We start from the raw sequence: 17,068 nt of genomic DNA, 5'->3' as shown, positions 1-17,068 counted from the left end.
GCTTGCTACTGATAAGGCGACGAGGGATTGACTGGTGTCCAACTCACGAGCAGCCGATATAAAAGGCACTGGGATGCCCCCGAAATCATGAGAAAATATGGGGGAGGTGGTGGACATATAATGGGAAACCGCCAGAGTGAAATGTTGTTTGAGGTGGCTGTTCAGTTCAATATTGTACTCCAGAGCTACTGTGGTAATTACAATTGTATCGCAGTGGATGATGCTTGTATTGTTAAACATAATAGAATTTGGTTATAAACAAATACGGTGCATTCCTGCCCTTTCATGCAGCGCAGCAAAATGGGTTTCTGTGCGATTTCGTGATAAATGTGCCCTTATGTTTCTTTCAAATTCCAATAAGTAGATGGAGAAGACAGAAGAGCAAATAGACCTTGACATTCCCTGTCAGATGCAGCAGCATTTTTTAATAACAACAAATACTACAACCCTACACCATTCACTACCCAATGTCCATGTAAACAACCTGCAAAGAGATGCTTTACCACAGTGTCAAGCAGACCATGTACCTCAGGGATGGAATGACCAGTGGGCTACTGGGCAGCCTCACTGCAATTAGAAGTTACTGTGATTTTTTAAAATATGCTTAAAATGATTAGGCCAGGAAGTGACAGTAATCCTGGAAGACCAGAGTGGTAACAGGAAGAATGGGATGTTTTACATGACAAAGAAAGAAATGTGGGTGGATGTCTCGGGTGATCGGTATCTTAACAACATATCTTCATCAGCATATGCATATGACACTCCAGTGTAAGTCTGGAGTCCAGAATCCAGTTCTTAATTTAGGCCAGTGTTTGCCAGGGCTCAGCACAGACACATTTCATAACACTAGCACATCTTTATATTCCACCAAATGGGGGTGCTGTTTGTCTATTTTTATACACAGCACATCAGCAGTATGTTTCACAATTCAATATGTATTAAGCAAATAATATCGTTGCTTCAAGGCCATTCTTACAGCTTTGGGTGAGCTCAAGTAGTAAAAAGGGTCATATTTGTTGGAGTGTGGTGGTCAGTAGGTGGAATTATTATCGGAAAGTTAGAGCGCCGACATGAACAGTGGGTGGCGCAAGTTGCAATGATCACCAGAGAAATATCTTGGGCCCTAGCATGTACTTTTAACATTTTTGTTATATAAATTAAGCACTGCCAGAATCATACCCAGATATAGAAAAGAAGTGATTCTGGCAGGAGAACTAAATGAAGGAGTAGGTCAAACACACCCAAATCCCCAGTCATTTTTTTAACAAGTTGATTGTTGCTCCTCCTCACCCAATACAATCTGAGAAAAAATGTCACAGCAAGATATTAAAGACCTAGGGAACATAGAATCCAAGGTGTACTCTGACTCCATGTGCAACCCGCTGTAAGTAAGGGTTAGGTAAAGTGTTTGTTTAAAAAAAATCTGAAATGTTCCCATGATGCTAGCTGTGGCTAAAATGTGCATGGAAGAAATACTTCCTCGAATTATTTCACTTCAGCTTTATCACATGGACTATAGTTTGAATATAGAAATAAGAATACTATAGAATAAGAAAAATGTAAAAAAGAAAAAAATAAGTTGTTTTTTTAGAAACCTGGTGACAAATTTACAGAAACCTGTGCAAGTATATGTATGATTTAGGCTAAAGTGTGAAATGGTGAAGCCTTGAGATTTGAGTAACGATTATAATTTTAAAATACAGTGTCCATTATCTGAGCAAATGATGGCTAAAGGAACTTCCTGTGATGTCATTAGGTGGGTCAAAGGAAGTGAAATGTCACCTCCTCTGATATCATTAAGGTCAATCAGTGTGAGATGTGACGTCTTCCACTTCAGTGAGTCTGGTAGCGCTATTGGCCTAAATCCTCCACATTATGAGGCTTGCCGCCATCATGTGCACTGAGCAGTCAGCCGCCTCTACAAGATGCAAAAGCCACTTTGTGAACAAAGGACCTTCACATCCGGTCAAATCTAGTCACATTTACTCTGTGCTCTGAGTATTGGGTCAAATCCTAATGAATCTGTTGCATGTGTTTTGCAGACTTTCTGCCCAATCATTCGATTAGAAATGGAAGACGGTGGGTGTGGGGTGGGGAGGGGGTGATGAGATGAGGATAGATTCTTTTCTAGGAGTATTGATCAGGTTTGATTGCAGCAATATGTGGACATACAGAAAAATACATTTTTATGACTTACCTCTCAGGCTGGGTTTCAAATTGTAGATCGGTTTCATTCATGACAGGAGTACAAGGGAAGAAATACGGAAGGTATACAGTAATAGTGAGGGTCACCACCTGCGCATGTAGAAAAACATAAAAGTTGGGTAAATAAACACAAAAATGAAAGTGCAGGAACATATCTGTCTTCCTAGCATCCACAAACAGTGGCATACGATAACAAATTATGTTGGACAACATTGCAAATAAAAGTTAGATGGGTGGAAAAAGAAAACCTCAAAATCAATAGGGGGAGGTAGACGTTTTTGTTGTCAGTAGGCTAAGTAACTCCACCTTTCAATGCTACACAAAACAAACAAACTGAGAAGAAGACCTCATCTCTGTTAATATTTCTGCACCCTGCTACAAAAAACATAAAGGGGGATATTTACAAGAAAATGTGGGAGCGCGGTTTTAACACAACATTGGCAAAGCGGCACTCTGCAATCTTCAAAATGCAGGGATGCACCGTATTTACAAAATTAGGGTACACCCCTGCATTTTCCTCTAGCCCTGTAGCTACAAAAAGCTGCCTAGCACCAGTGCAGGTACCCTTGCGCCATGTTGCAAGGATGCCAATGCTTCAGGGGTGATTGCTTATGTACACCTTCCTGTACATAAACAATCAATAATGGCATTTTGCAGCACACATAGAAAGAGCCAGTGGTTTAAATGGGAAAAAATAAGTGCAGGTACTCATTAAAAAGAGCTAGAGGTGTGACAAGTGGGCGGGGCTATGGGCGGGGCTACGGCCAAGATATGACGACTTCCACACCAGTTGCAGCACATATCAAAACACAACGGAAATGCATTATGTTAACAAAACAGGTTACATCATTACACACAATGAAAGCCAAACAGCATAAGATGATAAAAATTTCCTTGTTTTGTAATATTTGCAACTTCTTAATGTCATACCGTTATTTGTTGTTGTTTGGCACAATGCTGTATATCATCAAGCGTGCACGCACTCAAAAAAAAACAAGCAGACATATACACAAAAGCTGATGAGCTAAGGACTACAGAAGCACCTTGGCTGTCAGAGGCACCTTCTTCTCGGACAGCCTAGTGCTCACCAGCACTAGCAGCCAATTAGCTTACTTTTCATGAGTACTGGTACTCTGCTAGGCAGTAGTGAAGTGCCGGTATTAACAGTGATAAAAATAAGAAGTGGCAGTACGCTGTACCCATTTAAAACACTGCATCTGCCCTTTTCCCTATGGCCAGGCTCTTCCGGTCCCTTGCTTGTTCAGTATCTTTACATCTACACCTCTCCTCCGTTCTCGATTCACCTCTCATTTCTACCCAGCCTCCAACCTTCTCTTCCTGGTTCTGCCCCTCTTACTGCCACCACTAGCTTACTTTCTCCACAAGTCTCTAACAGTTTGCCACTGTTTTTCCTCCACTTGCCTCATCTTCTCTCCTCCATGATGTACCCATACCCTACATTTGCCACCTGGCCAGTAATGTGTTGCCCTAGATTTCATTATTTGTGTTGATAATAGAGCACACTTACGGTTGAGGCCGGTATTTTTAAATAAAGACTTGCAAAAAAAAAAAACTTGCTAAATCAGGATTGATATTTTTCCCAGTAAATAAAAGCATAAATAATTATTTCACTTCAAAAGTACAAAACTATTTCCAAGCTGTGAAAGTTTGTGTGTGTGGGTGCATGTGTGTGTATGTGTTTATGTGTGCATGTGTGTGTGACTGTGCACGTGTGTGTGTGTGCGTGCGCATGCTCCGTTGCGCCCTGTAAATTCTGCAAGGCAACTTTTTTTAACTAAATTTCAGGCTAATGGTTAGTTCATCTCTCTTTATCAGACTGCTTCCTGGCATTAAAAGAGGCGATTCAATTGTAATTGCATGTGGTTCATCAATAGCTAAATCCATTACCTCAAGAAATACAGCAGATTTTTTACTTTACACAAATTTGTGTTAAAATATAATTCCTAAGGACCCATTTCAAAACTGAACAAATATCTGGTATATTTATCTGAAAAAAGTGGCAATTCTAACTTCAGCTGTGAACTCACTTTTTTTTACATTCCTTCCTCCCCCTTCCTTCTATGTTCATGTTGTTTTCCCCCAACCAGATCCAGTTCCTGGAGTGCTGTAGCATTCTCTGCTATTCATTGCTCTTTCGGCAGGGTTACCTTCACACCATGGATCCCTCGCTGTTATGTAAATGCAGCGATTAGTGTTGATGGGGCACACAAAGGAAAGCAGCTCCTGTGCTGAAAAAAACAAACATAAGAAAACCGGCTGCCACTCGCTTTCTATGGCCAGGGCAATACCTTAAATGGACTGGATTACTGACCGGTAGCCCCAGGCCTGGCCAATTCACGCACCTGACAGAAAGGGGGGATGAGGTGGGGGATTGCAGCAGAACGGTTGTTGAACGCCTAAAACAGTGCAGGGTCTGCCTAGACCCTGTCCTGTTAATCACAGCGTGATGCAAGCCCTCCCCAACCCCTGCAGTGTGGGGAAATTCTAATATGTGCTACTGGACATTGGCAGCGTCCCTGCAAAAGTCTACTTAAGAGCCTCAGTGCGGCTGTGAAATGCAAAGCGGCATTTATCCTGCGTTTGAGGCGATAGCAAATCGTTTGTGGCAATAGCAAATCTTAGCCTGTCATGCCATCAATCAGGGTACCTGTACTGTCCCTGAATAAAGAAGAGTGCCGGTACTGGCGGCTAGAAAATGTGGTAGTGCCAGTACTCAGTACCGGTGAGTACCGGCCCATTTAAAGCACTGGAAAGAGCAAAAAAATGTGTTGTCATTCTAAGACCAGATATTACCTGGCCTTAGTTTATGGCACTGCCCTAGCCTTGAAAATCTAGGGCAGCGTCAAAAGGCAATGGGTGTTGCAGTGGAACGCCGATGGCAACACCCATTGCCTGCCCCTTTGCCGCAGCAGATTGCTGCGGAAAGGGGTATATTTACAAGGTGGCGTTAAGCCACGTTAAGTGGCTTTGCGCCGCCTTGTAAATATGAGGAATAGCGCAATGCCATTGAAGGCGTGAGGAGGCCACAAGTAAGGGAGCCTTTATGCCGGGACAGTGAATCCACCAACAGGCCAGATGCATGGCCCAAAGACAATCTGAAGAAGCCGTAAAATAGGAGCACAAGTCAAGAAGGCCAATTTGTGTCAAACGTGAGCTACAGAAAATAACGAAATCACTGGGAATAATGACAATAGAAGAAATTTGACATATCTTGCACTAGAGAATCAAGGCCACAGCATTAACTTTTAGTGGGCCTCATAGAGGAAACATAGGCTTTTTGCTGAAGTCATCTTGCGTCTTTTACACAGCCTACGCCCGGATTTGTGCACTCAGAATCGTATACAGTTAACGCTCATGAGAAATATACAGAATTCCTGAGGAAGGCATAGCCGAAACGCGTTGAATGGAATTTTGGTTCTGTATACCATCATGGACTACTGTATTGTAATCTAAGGAAATCTGTATTATGCTGGTTTTTGTATTTTATGTATGTGTAATACAATAATTGTATATAAATTTATCTATTTGATATTTATAGAGGAAAAAAGGAATTCATGAAAAAACAAAAAAAAATAATGCAATAAAAAAGAAAGTGAAATTATATATCATGTTATCATGTGGTACAAATTATACAATTGTTTAACGTCTAGTTGATGATTAGAATTATGGACAAAACCCGGTGCTGAGTTCTTGTGTTTCTAAAAAGCAACGCCATTGAAGCGTCAGAAAAAGTGGTGCGCTGGTGACGTTAGGGGCTTGTAAATATCCCCCTTAGTCAATTCAATTCAATTCAAGGATTCTTTATTCGATGATTAAAAATCACCATAAAAGCACATACATATATACATGAGTAAAAAAACTTCATTAAATCATTTTCAGGATCCCAATTGTAATAATTATTTTTACACATTGCAAAAAGAAGGGAAAGGGGATTTTGACACTTTAAAAAAAAGTTTAATAACAATTTTCGTGCATCATTCCTCTCCTCTGGTTACCCTTAAACGGACCGCCACTTTAATAAAATTCATTATGCAGCACAATGTTAAGGGGTCGGATGCTTTCTGTAGATAAGTTAGGGCCTCTTTAGCATGTTCCAGGCTGGCTTGTTTTAAAATTTTCACTAGAAATCTACGCCTAGGCATGGAATAAAACGGGCACAGTAGTACAAAGTGAAGGGAATCCTGCGGAGACCTATTGTCGCAGCCGCAGGTTCCCTTCTGCTCAATTGTAGTTAAAAACCCTGCTGGTGATGCCAATAAGTATGGAAGTAAGTTTAATCTGAAGCGACACATCAGAAATCTGTCCTGAGCATTATGCATCAGGTACAGATATGGCTCCATTCCCTCAACGCTCTTAGCCAGGTTGTGAGCCCTCAGTGTCTTTTTGAGCCCTTCAGCCTCAGCTCTCTGTTGTGCTTTTTGCTCTAAAAAAGCTTTTTTTACTAACACCTTGTGCTGGGATACAATTGCTACAGGGTTGGTGAAGAGGTTCCTGTAGCCAAGGGCCTCTAAGGTACTCTTTACATAATTGAGCCATGGTATTCTCATACATTTATCCCTTTCTAAGCAATCATTTAGGATTTCTCTGCTTAGAGACGCGTCAGGGTTGACCCAAATTTTTAGCCAGGCCACTATTGCCCTAAGTTTTACCAGATCTTCTAGGTAAGGCCTCCCTATTTCCCTGTGTACTATGAAACCAGCGGTGCTTGGGGGTACCCTCAGGATGGTTCTTAGGTATTTATTTTCTTCCCGCTGTATTTTTGCAGTGTTAACAAAGCCCCATACCTCTGCCCCGTAAATCATTTTGGAGCAGCATATGGAGCTGTACAGGTTCATCACCTGTTCAGGGCTCCATCTGCCTACCCTCCTACCGTAACTTGCAATTGCGCCATTGGTAGCAATCATTTTACAACAGCGCTCCTCAACCAGGGAGTTAAATTGTAGAGGCCCGTCAAAAATTACACCTAGATAGGGAATGTTTTAACCTCTTCTATTTTATGATTTCCTATTGCGTACTTAAATTTGGTGCAAGGTTTGTTACCAGCCAACAGCACATATGATTTGCCCAAATTGACAAAAAGGTCTAGGGAGCCCATAAATTTAACAAATCCATCAATCAGAATCTGTAAGCTCCTAGGCGTACGTGCGAGCAAGACCGCGTCGTCTGCGTAAAGCAGAACGGGGACATGACGCGTCCCCACCCTTGGGCAATCTGCCTTTAGGTTTAACAAAAACTGCTCCAAATTATTTATATAAAGGGAAAATAAAAATGGGGCAAGGATACAGCCTTGCCGTACCCCACTCTTGCAAGGGAATGAATCGGTCAGCCCCCCTCCCTATTGAAACGGACTTTAGCAGAGGTATCACTGTGAAGTTCCCTTAGGATGTTAATTAAGCCAACCTCTATCCCCATGAGAGACATCATGACCCAAAGTTTCTCCCTATTGACATGATATGATGCCGCTGCCAAATCCATGAACCCCATATAGATGGCTTCATTGCTGGCCATGATGTATTTGGCAGTCAGCATATAGAGGTTCAGGCATTGATCACTGGTGGACCTCCCCGTCCTAAATCCATATTGAGTGTCCGAGAAGATGTTATTTTCTTCGGTCCACTCGGATAGTCTATTAAGGATTGCCCTTCCCAGAAGTTTGGCAGACACATCAATCAGGGAAATCGGGCGATAACACTTGGGGTCTTTCCTATTGCCCTTCTTGAAGATAGGGACGATTATGGCCTTTGACCACGACGGCGGCAGGCCACAAGTGATGGCGGTATTTATGACCCTAGTCATTATGGGAGCCCAGAGTTCTACACAGCTGAGAAACAAATCAGGGGGGATTCCGTCAGGGCCAGGGGCTTTATTTTTCGTCAGGCCCTCTATTCCAGCAGTGATCTCCTTAATGGTGAACACTACTGTGGTGCCCTGATGTGAGGTTTCTACCTGCTCTTCAGTTGTTCCTGGCTCATAGTTGTACAGCCCCTTATAATGGGAGACCCACTGTTCTGGTAGGATATTTGATCCTATCTCCGGGGTGTTATTTTCCAGGAAAGTTGGTTGGTTAATAATTCTTCAGAACCCGGACATGTCCCTTTTTTCCCCCGCTTCTCTTAGGTCTGCCCACGCTTCTCCCTGTAGAGCTAATTTTCTCCTCTTGGTCTCCCTCTTATAATTATTCCTACACACCGCGATTTGTAGGGTGTCCCTTGGTTTGGTTTTAAGACTGCTTTTGAGCTCCCTTAAAGCCTTTGAGCAGTCTCTATCGAACCAACGTGGGTTACAGTGGGCGCACTAGTTTTTAGTAGACCGTCTATAAGGTCAGCAATCTGGCCAAATGCTTCGAGCAACCTCGGGCCTTGAACATCCATATCTAAACAGTCATCCAATGCGGGTTTACCAGAGTCCATCAAGGATTTATAAAAGGTTTCCCCATCTATTTTGGACCATCTTAGTCTCCTTCCCTTGTTTGTTACCTTCTCAGTAATTGTACCTTGATATCTACTTTTTGGGCCGCCGGATACAACAACCCCAATTCAAGGGGGTTGTGATCACTAAAACTACTCCATTCTATCCTTACACTGGTGATTCTATTTATTAAAAATCTAGAAACTAAGATATAGTCAATAATAGAGGAACATCCTCTGCCCTTGAATGTAGGTGGGAGGCTGCCATCCCTCTGCACACCCATCATGTTAATAGTGTGCTCTAGATCGTAATTAAGCAGTTTACTAAAAGCTAAACCATCCGGAGTATGGGAGAAATGCGGCCCTTTCTCTACAGGGCAATGAGACCATTCTACATCCATTATAGTGTTTTTCACATCACTCACACTCATCAAGATTTAGGGCCCGATGTAGGTAATTCTAATTTACTGATTCGGTATTTAAGAAGTGGTAAATTAGAGGGGGGAAATGTAGGTAATTCAGAATCAGTAAATACCGAATCGTTGATTCGGTATTTACCGATTCTGTAAATACCGAATCGGTAATGCCCATTGATTCCTATGGGCATTGAAGCCCATAGGAATCAATGGTCATTACCGATTCGGTAAATACCAATTTTTGCAAGGGTGCAGGGGGTGTCACTTTGACACCCTCTAGCACCCCGAATTCAGGCACGTGTGACATGTGGCACACAGACATGCCCTAAGGGCATGTCTGTCTGTCACATGGCACAGGTGTGCATGCACACATGTGCATGCACACCTGGATTCGGTATTTTACCACCCAATTGGATTGGGTGGTAAAATACCGATTCGGTAAGGCCTGTGGGACTCAGGAGAGTCCCACCTACATCTCCAATTTACCGAATCGGTAAAAATATTGATTCAGTATTTTACCGAATCTGTAAATTTACCGAATCGGTAAAATTGGGCACCTACATCAGGAATGACCATTTACCGGTCGGTAACGGCCGAAATCGGCTGTTACCGGTCGGTAAATGGCCACCTACATCTGGCCCTTAGTCGCATGCTTCATCATTGAGCCCAGAGAGGGGACACATCTGGGCGGGCTCAACCTGGCAAGTCAAGGGTGCGCGATTAGATCTTGGCTTAAGAGAAAGCGAACCTAAACATAAAATTGCCTAGAGAACTATTCCAATGACTAAATATTCATTTATTTAGGGGTTCACTAGAAAGAGTAAAAAGTGGTCAGATGCTGTTGATCGTGAGTTTCTCCCGCATCTATGGGTGTACATTCTTCAGCCTGTTTGTTCATAGCCATACAGGTCATGCGGCTTTCATCGGCGCCAGTGAAAGATCCCTAATTCTTCTATTCTCAAGGTTCTGTGCAGTATTCGGGTTTAACATTTACTGTGGCATTCCCGCATCCATTTATACATGCCACACATTCAAACCGATCTGAAATTGTCAGGTCAGTATCTGCGGGTGCAACAGAGATCACCGTTATTTATGGATACTTTTTCATATCACATGCCGCGTGCCCCTCACTGGTGCACTGAATACTTCTTATTCACTGTCATCTGACAAACCATCCGCCACACACAAAACACCATCACCAACTACTCTATGGTAAAACCCTCCGATTGTATTCTGTAGGCGTTGGCCTGTAACGCATGCAAATTATTCGTGCACTCAGTATTTTTCCCCAAAACTATTGAAAGGGTTTTTTATTCCCTTCTTCTCCTTCTGTAAATCTTCTTTTTTTTAATATATTTTATTGGGATTTATCGGTGCATTACAGAGAAACATAAAAATTCATTTGATCAGAGCATTATATACAAAATTGAGGCAACAGGCACAATAAATACATAAATATGGATTAGGGATGATTCAATTGACCTTAACCAGCATTGATGATATCCAGAAACATTTTAAAACCCATTGCTGTCTAAAGTAGCAGAAAAAAGCAGCATACCAGGTCAGGCGCTACAACTTTGCCTCCCTCCGTTTTGAAATAGGGACCCAGATACCTCTTCCAAAGTCCCGAGTTTACACACCCTTCTGTTCATATAGACAGGACTCCATATTATGTATTCCGAGAAATCTGGAAAGCCACATTTGAAAGGATGGAGCCACAGAATCTTTCCAACCCGCTGATATTAAAATCCGGAGCACTGCCACTGAGATAAAAACCAAGGCCTCCTCTTCTTTTCCCAACTTCGAGTTTGAATCTGTACCCAGTAACATCAGGGTAGGGGATAGATCGATCTTATGACCTAGCATCCCCTCCCAGAATTTCTCTATCTCAGACCTGACTGGGGCAAGCAAACTAGAGTTGAATAACATATGCAGTAGATCTGCTTGTCCAACCCTACATCTGGGACATCTATCATCTTCCCTGACCCCCCAAGCAAATAATTTAGCCGGCGTATAATAGAGGTTAAACACTGTTTTATAATGCTGGGCCTGCAGGTTTGAGGCCCGAAAAATCTTTTTATTCAGATATAGAGCAAGGTCGACATCAACATCGGGATTCCCCAGTTTCATAGCCCAGGCTGATTCTATCTTTTCCAAGTCATCTTAAATTCCTATAAGAAGAAGATTATATATAATCTTTATCTTCTTACAGCCCCTAGTCAGCAATTCCAGCAGGGGGATATTAGCCGGAGGCGGCGGTTTGGGTCTTAATGCCTTCAAGGACCGTGTAATTTGGCCGTACAAAAACCGATGGTTAGATGGAATTCCAAACCTACACTGCAGGGCATCAAAGCTCACTACCCCATCTCCCTCCATAATATCCCCCAGTGTCTTAATCCCCATCCCCCTCCAATCCTTCAGGGTCCTATCTACACCCAGCTGTGAGAAAAGGCTTGAGTTACATATATGTAGATATGGGTTACTCTTGGAAATGTTAAAAGCCTTTACGCTAGCTTTCCAAACACACCACGCCCCATCCAAAATCTTAAATCTAGCCTTCTCATAAAATCTCCGGTCGACTTCACACAACAATAAGCCTAGAGCCTTTCTCCCTAACAACAACTCAAAGATAGATGGAGGTATTTGAACATCAATGCTTGCTTGACCAGTGCTCGTCTCAGAATGGAAAAGAACCAGCATTTGAGTCAGAAGACAGGTCCAGTGATATAATCTTAAATTTGGTAAGGCCAGTCCGTCCTTTTCCCTAGGAAGTGACAACAGATTTGTAGAGCGCCTGACCTTCCCATACTGCCAGATAAATCTAATGAAAACGGATTCCAAATTTTTTATTATTTTCTCCAAGAAATAATGGTATGGCCCGAAAGAGGTACGATACCTTGGGAAACATCGTAATTTTTAATGCGTTCACCCACCCTATCCAAGACAGATGTAGCACATCTATTCTTCTCAACTCAGCCTCTATAGAATTGATAAGCGGGATATAATTGTCTTCTACTATTTTATCGACTGAGGCATTAATTTTCACACCTAGATAAGTAGCTGCATCCACAAATCTAGAGTCTGATTTAATGATATTTTTAGTGCAAATTATCTGAGTTTTTGCTTCATTTAGTAAGTACCCAGATCGACAACCGAATCGCTTTGCGAGTTCGGCCAAAACAGACATCGCCTGCTGAGGATCAGTTGTAAAAACCGCGAGATCATCCGCGTAAGCCAAAATTTTATTTTCGTAGCCATTAAAGACCACAGGCCTAATCCTGGGGCATCCTAATATTTCCTGGATGAGAGGGTCAATATAAAGAGAGAAAAGGATCGGGGCGCAGGGGCACCCTTGGCGCGTTCCTCTCTTTATAGCAATTAATTCAGACTTCTCACCCATGACCGTCACTCTCGCTACAGGGTCTGAGTACATAGCCTTGAGAGCTCTGATGGTTTTAACCCCAAAACCTCTCCCTACCAAGATACCCCAAAGAAAGCTCCAAACCACACGGTCAAAAGCCTTCTCTGCGTCGAGCAGGATCATGGCCATCTCCCCCCCTGTGGCAGCATGGGCGTCAAACAGAGCTATAGCCCTTCTTGTATGATCCATCGTACCACGCCCAGGAACAAACCCATGCTGCCAGGGGGAGACAAGACCTCCAATGATCCTGCCTAACCTTCTAGCCCAGATCTTAGAGTACAGCTTGGTGTCCTTATTAATCAGAGATATTGGTCGATACGATCCTGGGGTCTCGCTTTGTTCCCCTTCTTGTGGAATACTATTCTATTGGTTTCTCTCCACGAATCCGGAATCACCCCTGAACACAGTATCCCATTAAAGAGATCCACTAGAAGCGGGTTGATCTCTGATTCAATACATTTGTACACCTCCAAGGGGATTCCGTCTGGTCCTGCCGCCTTGCCCGAGGCTAGCTCCTGTATTGCGGCCGTGACCTCCAACTCAGTTATATCCTTACCCATTCTTCTCTTGCTGAATCATCTAACCGCGGGCCATTATCCCCATAATCTTCCCCCTGACCTCCATCCTGCTCTTCCTCATCATACAATCTATGATAAAACTTTCTAAACAGTTGTAAAATTTCCCTGGCCTCAGTGTACTCCTTACCACCTTCAACTATCTTGGTGATTACGTTTTTTGACTTTTCCTGTCTTAAACGTAGTGCTAGGGCTCTACCTGCATGTTCTCCAGTTTCGTACCGCTTAGCTCTAGATGCTTGAAACTCCCCAATCGCCTTCTGAGTAACCACTTTCTGCAGCTCTGCCTTAATAGTCAAGAGTGTCCTTGGACTGTCACTACTATCCCTTCCAAGGGCAATTACCTTTATATGATCTTCTTCCGCGACAGCTAATTTCTCCAGTAGTCGCTCTACCTCCCTCCTTTCTTCCTTTCTCAGCCTGGCTGAAAAACTTATTGATTCGGCCCTTAAGGCTGCTTTAAACGTCTCCCAAACTACATTACGAGAGGAGCTATATCTATAAGCTGCAAAGAATTTGCCAGTCCACTTCATGATGTGCTCACAAATCATTTATCCACCAATAGTCTCCTTTCGAATGTCCAAGATGTCCTTTGCCTTTCAACAAAATCCCTTTCATATGACACTACCAGCGGATTATGATCAGAGATCGTCCTCGGCAGTTTAATTATGACTACTTTATTAATTTCATAAGAAGAGATAAAAAAATAATCTGATTTAGTATACTTCTGAAAAGGATTTGAGAAGTAGGTGAATCCAGAATCATTTGGCTCTTTAGAGCCCCATACATCTATCAATCCAAGCGACCCCATAAGGGCCTTTATTGCCCTAAAAACTCTAGGTTTCCGCCCAGCATAGTTTACCATATCGTCCCAATTCGCAGAGATATTTAAATCTCCACACAATAATAAAGGTGTAGGCCAGCTAACTAATTTCACTTCTAGAAAATCGTAGATCTCTGGGTCATCTTCGTTAGATCCATAGACTACACACATTGTATAGCCCAATTCAATCTCCGCTATTACCCATCTGTAGGAGGGTGGATACCTGACTATGGTTGCCCCCAACTTTTTGCCTGGTGTTTTGCTGGTTTTCCGACTTAGTTGACCTGGGACCCTGCTATTCAGGGCCCCAGGCCTACTGCTCTCTCTGTAAAATGGATTCCATGTACCTTAGGTGCATATCTAATTGGATACTGAGTCACCTTATCAGTCCCTGTACAGTGTACCTTAGCTACCCAGGGCATAGGTGTACCCAGGGCCTACCAGGGGCTGCAGCATGTATTATGCCACCCCTGGCTGGCCATCCAAATCTGACACAACTGGCTGCACGACAGCTGGGGCAAGGTGGTGTAATCACCCTTTGCTTTAGATATAGTAGTCCTATATCTAACCCTAAAGTGGACACATATATTCCTATCAGTCACTCCTATGGCAGGCCTTATCAATCCTGAAGGCAGAGTGCTTGGAATTATGTGAGATGGTGCTCTGGCATGAGCTGAGCCCGTTTGCAGCTTGCGGAACCAAGTCCTAATAGCTGTTCCATGATAACGCGTACCATATACTCTTAAGTGCATTATAATCCTCGCGGTTATTTGCCAACTTTGGTATCGCTTTACCAAAACATGTCGAGTAAGGTGTCATACGAATTGAAATACTAACCCCTCGCCAATTCTGGCGACGGGGTTAGCATTCCACCCTTCTAGAGGGACATGACATGTATGTAACTGTGAACCCCGGTTAAAGTTAACTCAAGCCTCAGCATCACAAAATGGATGCTGCCACCACAGACACAAGTCTGACCTCCTGCTGCTGGGAGTCCTTCCAGCGAGGAGAGCTTGGACAAAGGGTTTCCTGTCAGGGGCGGTGCTAGCACCATCCCAGACAGGGTTTTGTTTATCCTAGGTAGGCAGGGCTGAATAGGAAGGTGACTGCAAGTGGCACCCCGGTGCTCACTATGCATAGGCCGGCTTGAACCAGTTCCAGGGGCACACCAGCCCCTGAGCTGGGGAAAGTCCGGCATGGGAGAGGGGTGTAACCACCCCCCTTCCTGGTCCCACCCATGGGCAGGACCTAGTCGCGTACCAGCCCCTTTCTTTAGAATAAAGGTAGGAGCGGGGACCCTTCCAAATTAGATCATCTTTGAATCTTGAAACTACTTTCTACGAAAGGAACTCAAGACTTCTTCCTAAGATTTCTCCCTTGTGACTAAGGAGTAGTCACCCTGCATCTGCGGGCACCAACTAAGAACACTGCGGTTTGCTGCACGTCCTTCCTCCGGCACCAGACCGACCAGCACGACGAGACCCGGCTTTCCTGGCACCTCTGACCTCTACCTGCATCATCAGCCCAGCTGAGATTCGTGGGGAAAGTCCGGCATGGGAGAGGAGTGTAACCACCCCCCTTCCTGGTCCCACCCATGGGCAGGACCTAGTCCCGTACCAGCCCCTTTCTTTAGTATAAAGGTGGGAGCGGGGACCCTTCCAAATTAGATCATCTTTGAATCCTGAAACTACTTTCTACGAAAGGAACTCAGGACTTCTTCCTAAGATTTCTCCCTTGTGACTAAGGAGTAGTCACCCTGCATCAGCGGGCACCAACTAAGAACACTGCGGTTTGCTGCACGTCCTTCCTCCGGAACCAGACCGACCAGCACGACGAGACCCAGCTTCCCTGGCACCTCTGACCTCTACCTGCATCATCAGCCCAGCTGAGATTCGTGGGTGTGACGAGACCTCAAGGGACCGGCCATCTTCAGAACTGCACTACACTTATCCAGCACGACCGCCGAGGGATCCTCGAGTGAGTGCTTTGGGGTTCTAGAAGCCCTAACCCTGAGCAGCTCCAGCACCGAAGTCCAGCCCCCCAGCATCCACAAGATCAGCGTGGGGCCCTTCTGCACTTTGCTGATCACCGCGTTGTCCGGCCACTTGCCTGCTGGCTTGTAGCCCTCTTGACGACGAACGACGACACCTTCACCACTGGTCTGGTTGCTCCAGACTGGCCCTTGCTCCCCTCCAACAGAGGAGCACCCCGGACCCTCCTGGTCCACTCCAAACGCCATTTTGAGTCCACCGCGTGGGCTTGCATTTGCCAAGAGTTGTTGCCCCAATCCTGGGTCCAGCGATGTCGACAGCAGATACCTTCGTGGGACAGCTCGCACCTCCATCCTGGTTGCCGACAACGCCTTCTGGTCCGAGAGACTGTAGAGCCCAGCGTCGCCCACTCACCTGGTCGAGGTGACTTCGTCCAGTGCCATCCTGGTGCCCCTCTAATCACTGGCTAGTGATTCAGAACTTGGTCCCCTCTGCTTACAGGTATCCTTCATCACCGATCCAGGCTTGGATCACATCGAACTTCATCACTGGTCGCCTGCCAGCAACTTCTTCTTTCAGGCTCCATAGACTGCAACGAGGATTCCCGACGTCTTTTCAGCCCTATGCAGCCACAGCCCCTGGGCTAGGTAACCTGAGCATTTTGGTGCTCCAGCATAGCTTCACTATCTAAGTGTCGAGATCCTTTTTCGTTTCAGCTCTACCTAGTCGGATTCGTCCGATAACACTAACTTTACGAAATCTAGCATCCATAGACTTTGTCCCGCATCCCGCATGAGAGTGCACACTCTGCACCCGATCTCCCTAGGCCTCCTGCTCGTAATCTGAAGGTTCAGTAGTCCAGTCCTATCGATCCTAAAGCCTTTGAGACTAGTTACTTACCTGCTAGTATTTCGCATTCCACTTTTAGAGTATTTGGTTTTTCGTGCCCCTCAGGCATTTGTGTAAATTGTGCGACTTTCAGAAATTCTTTAAGAGCTTTGTATTGTGCTTAGCGCCCTGTCCTCATAAAGAGTCCAGGGCTGTTGTGTTATAATAAATATCCTTTTATTTTCATAAAAACTTGTGTGGTGTCCTTTCACTTGGTGTTCAAGGGGTATATATGATGGTATAACAGCTGGCTTAACACGCCCTCTAGAGTTTAGCCTAAAGACTGCTCTTGTCCATGCTACAAGGATAGCTGGTCTATAA

General features: G+C 44.3%; 1 protein-coding gene across 1 annotated transcript in view; it reads right to left on the bottom strand.

Moving 5' to 3' along the window:
• The window catches only part of LOC147724139 (chloride channel protein C-like), a 627,958-nt gene that overhangs the window by 437,910 nt on the left and 172,980 nt on the right, over positions 1-17,068 (bottom strand). The window contains exon 8 of the mRNA XM_086965734.1: positions 2,198-2,295. Coding sequence (XP_086821860.1) covers positions 2,198-2,295 — 98 coding nt within the window. The remainder of the gene's footprint in view (positions 1-2,197; positions 2,296-17,068) is intronic.

This window comes from Lissotriton vulgaris, chromosome 4_1, assembly GCF_964263255.1.
Source record: "Lissotriton vulgaris chromosome 4_1, aLisVul1.2, whole genome shotgun sequence".
Classification (NCBI taxonomy): Eukaryota; Metazoa; Chordata; class Amphibia; order Caudata; family Salamandridae; genus Lissotriton; species Lissotriton vulgaris.
This window is presented reverse-complemented; position numbering and strand designations above follow the sequence as displayed.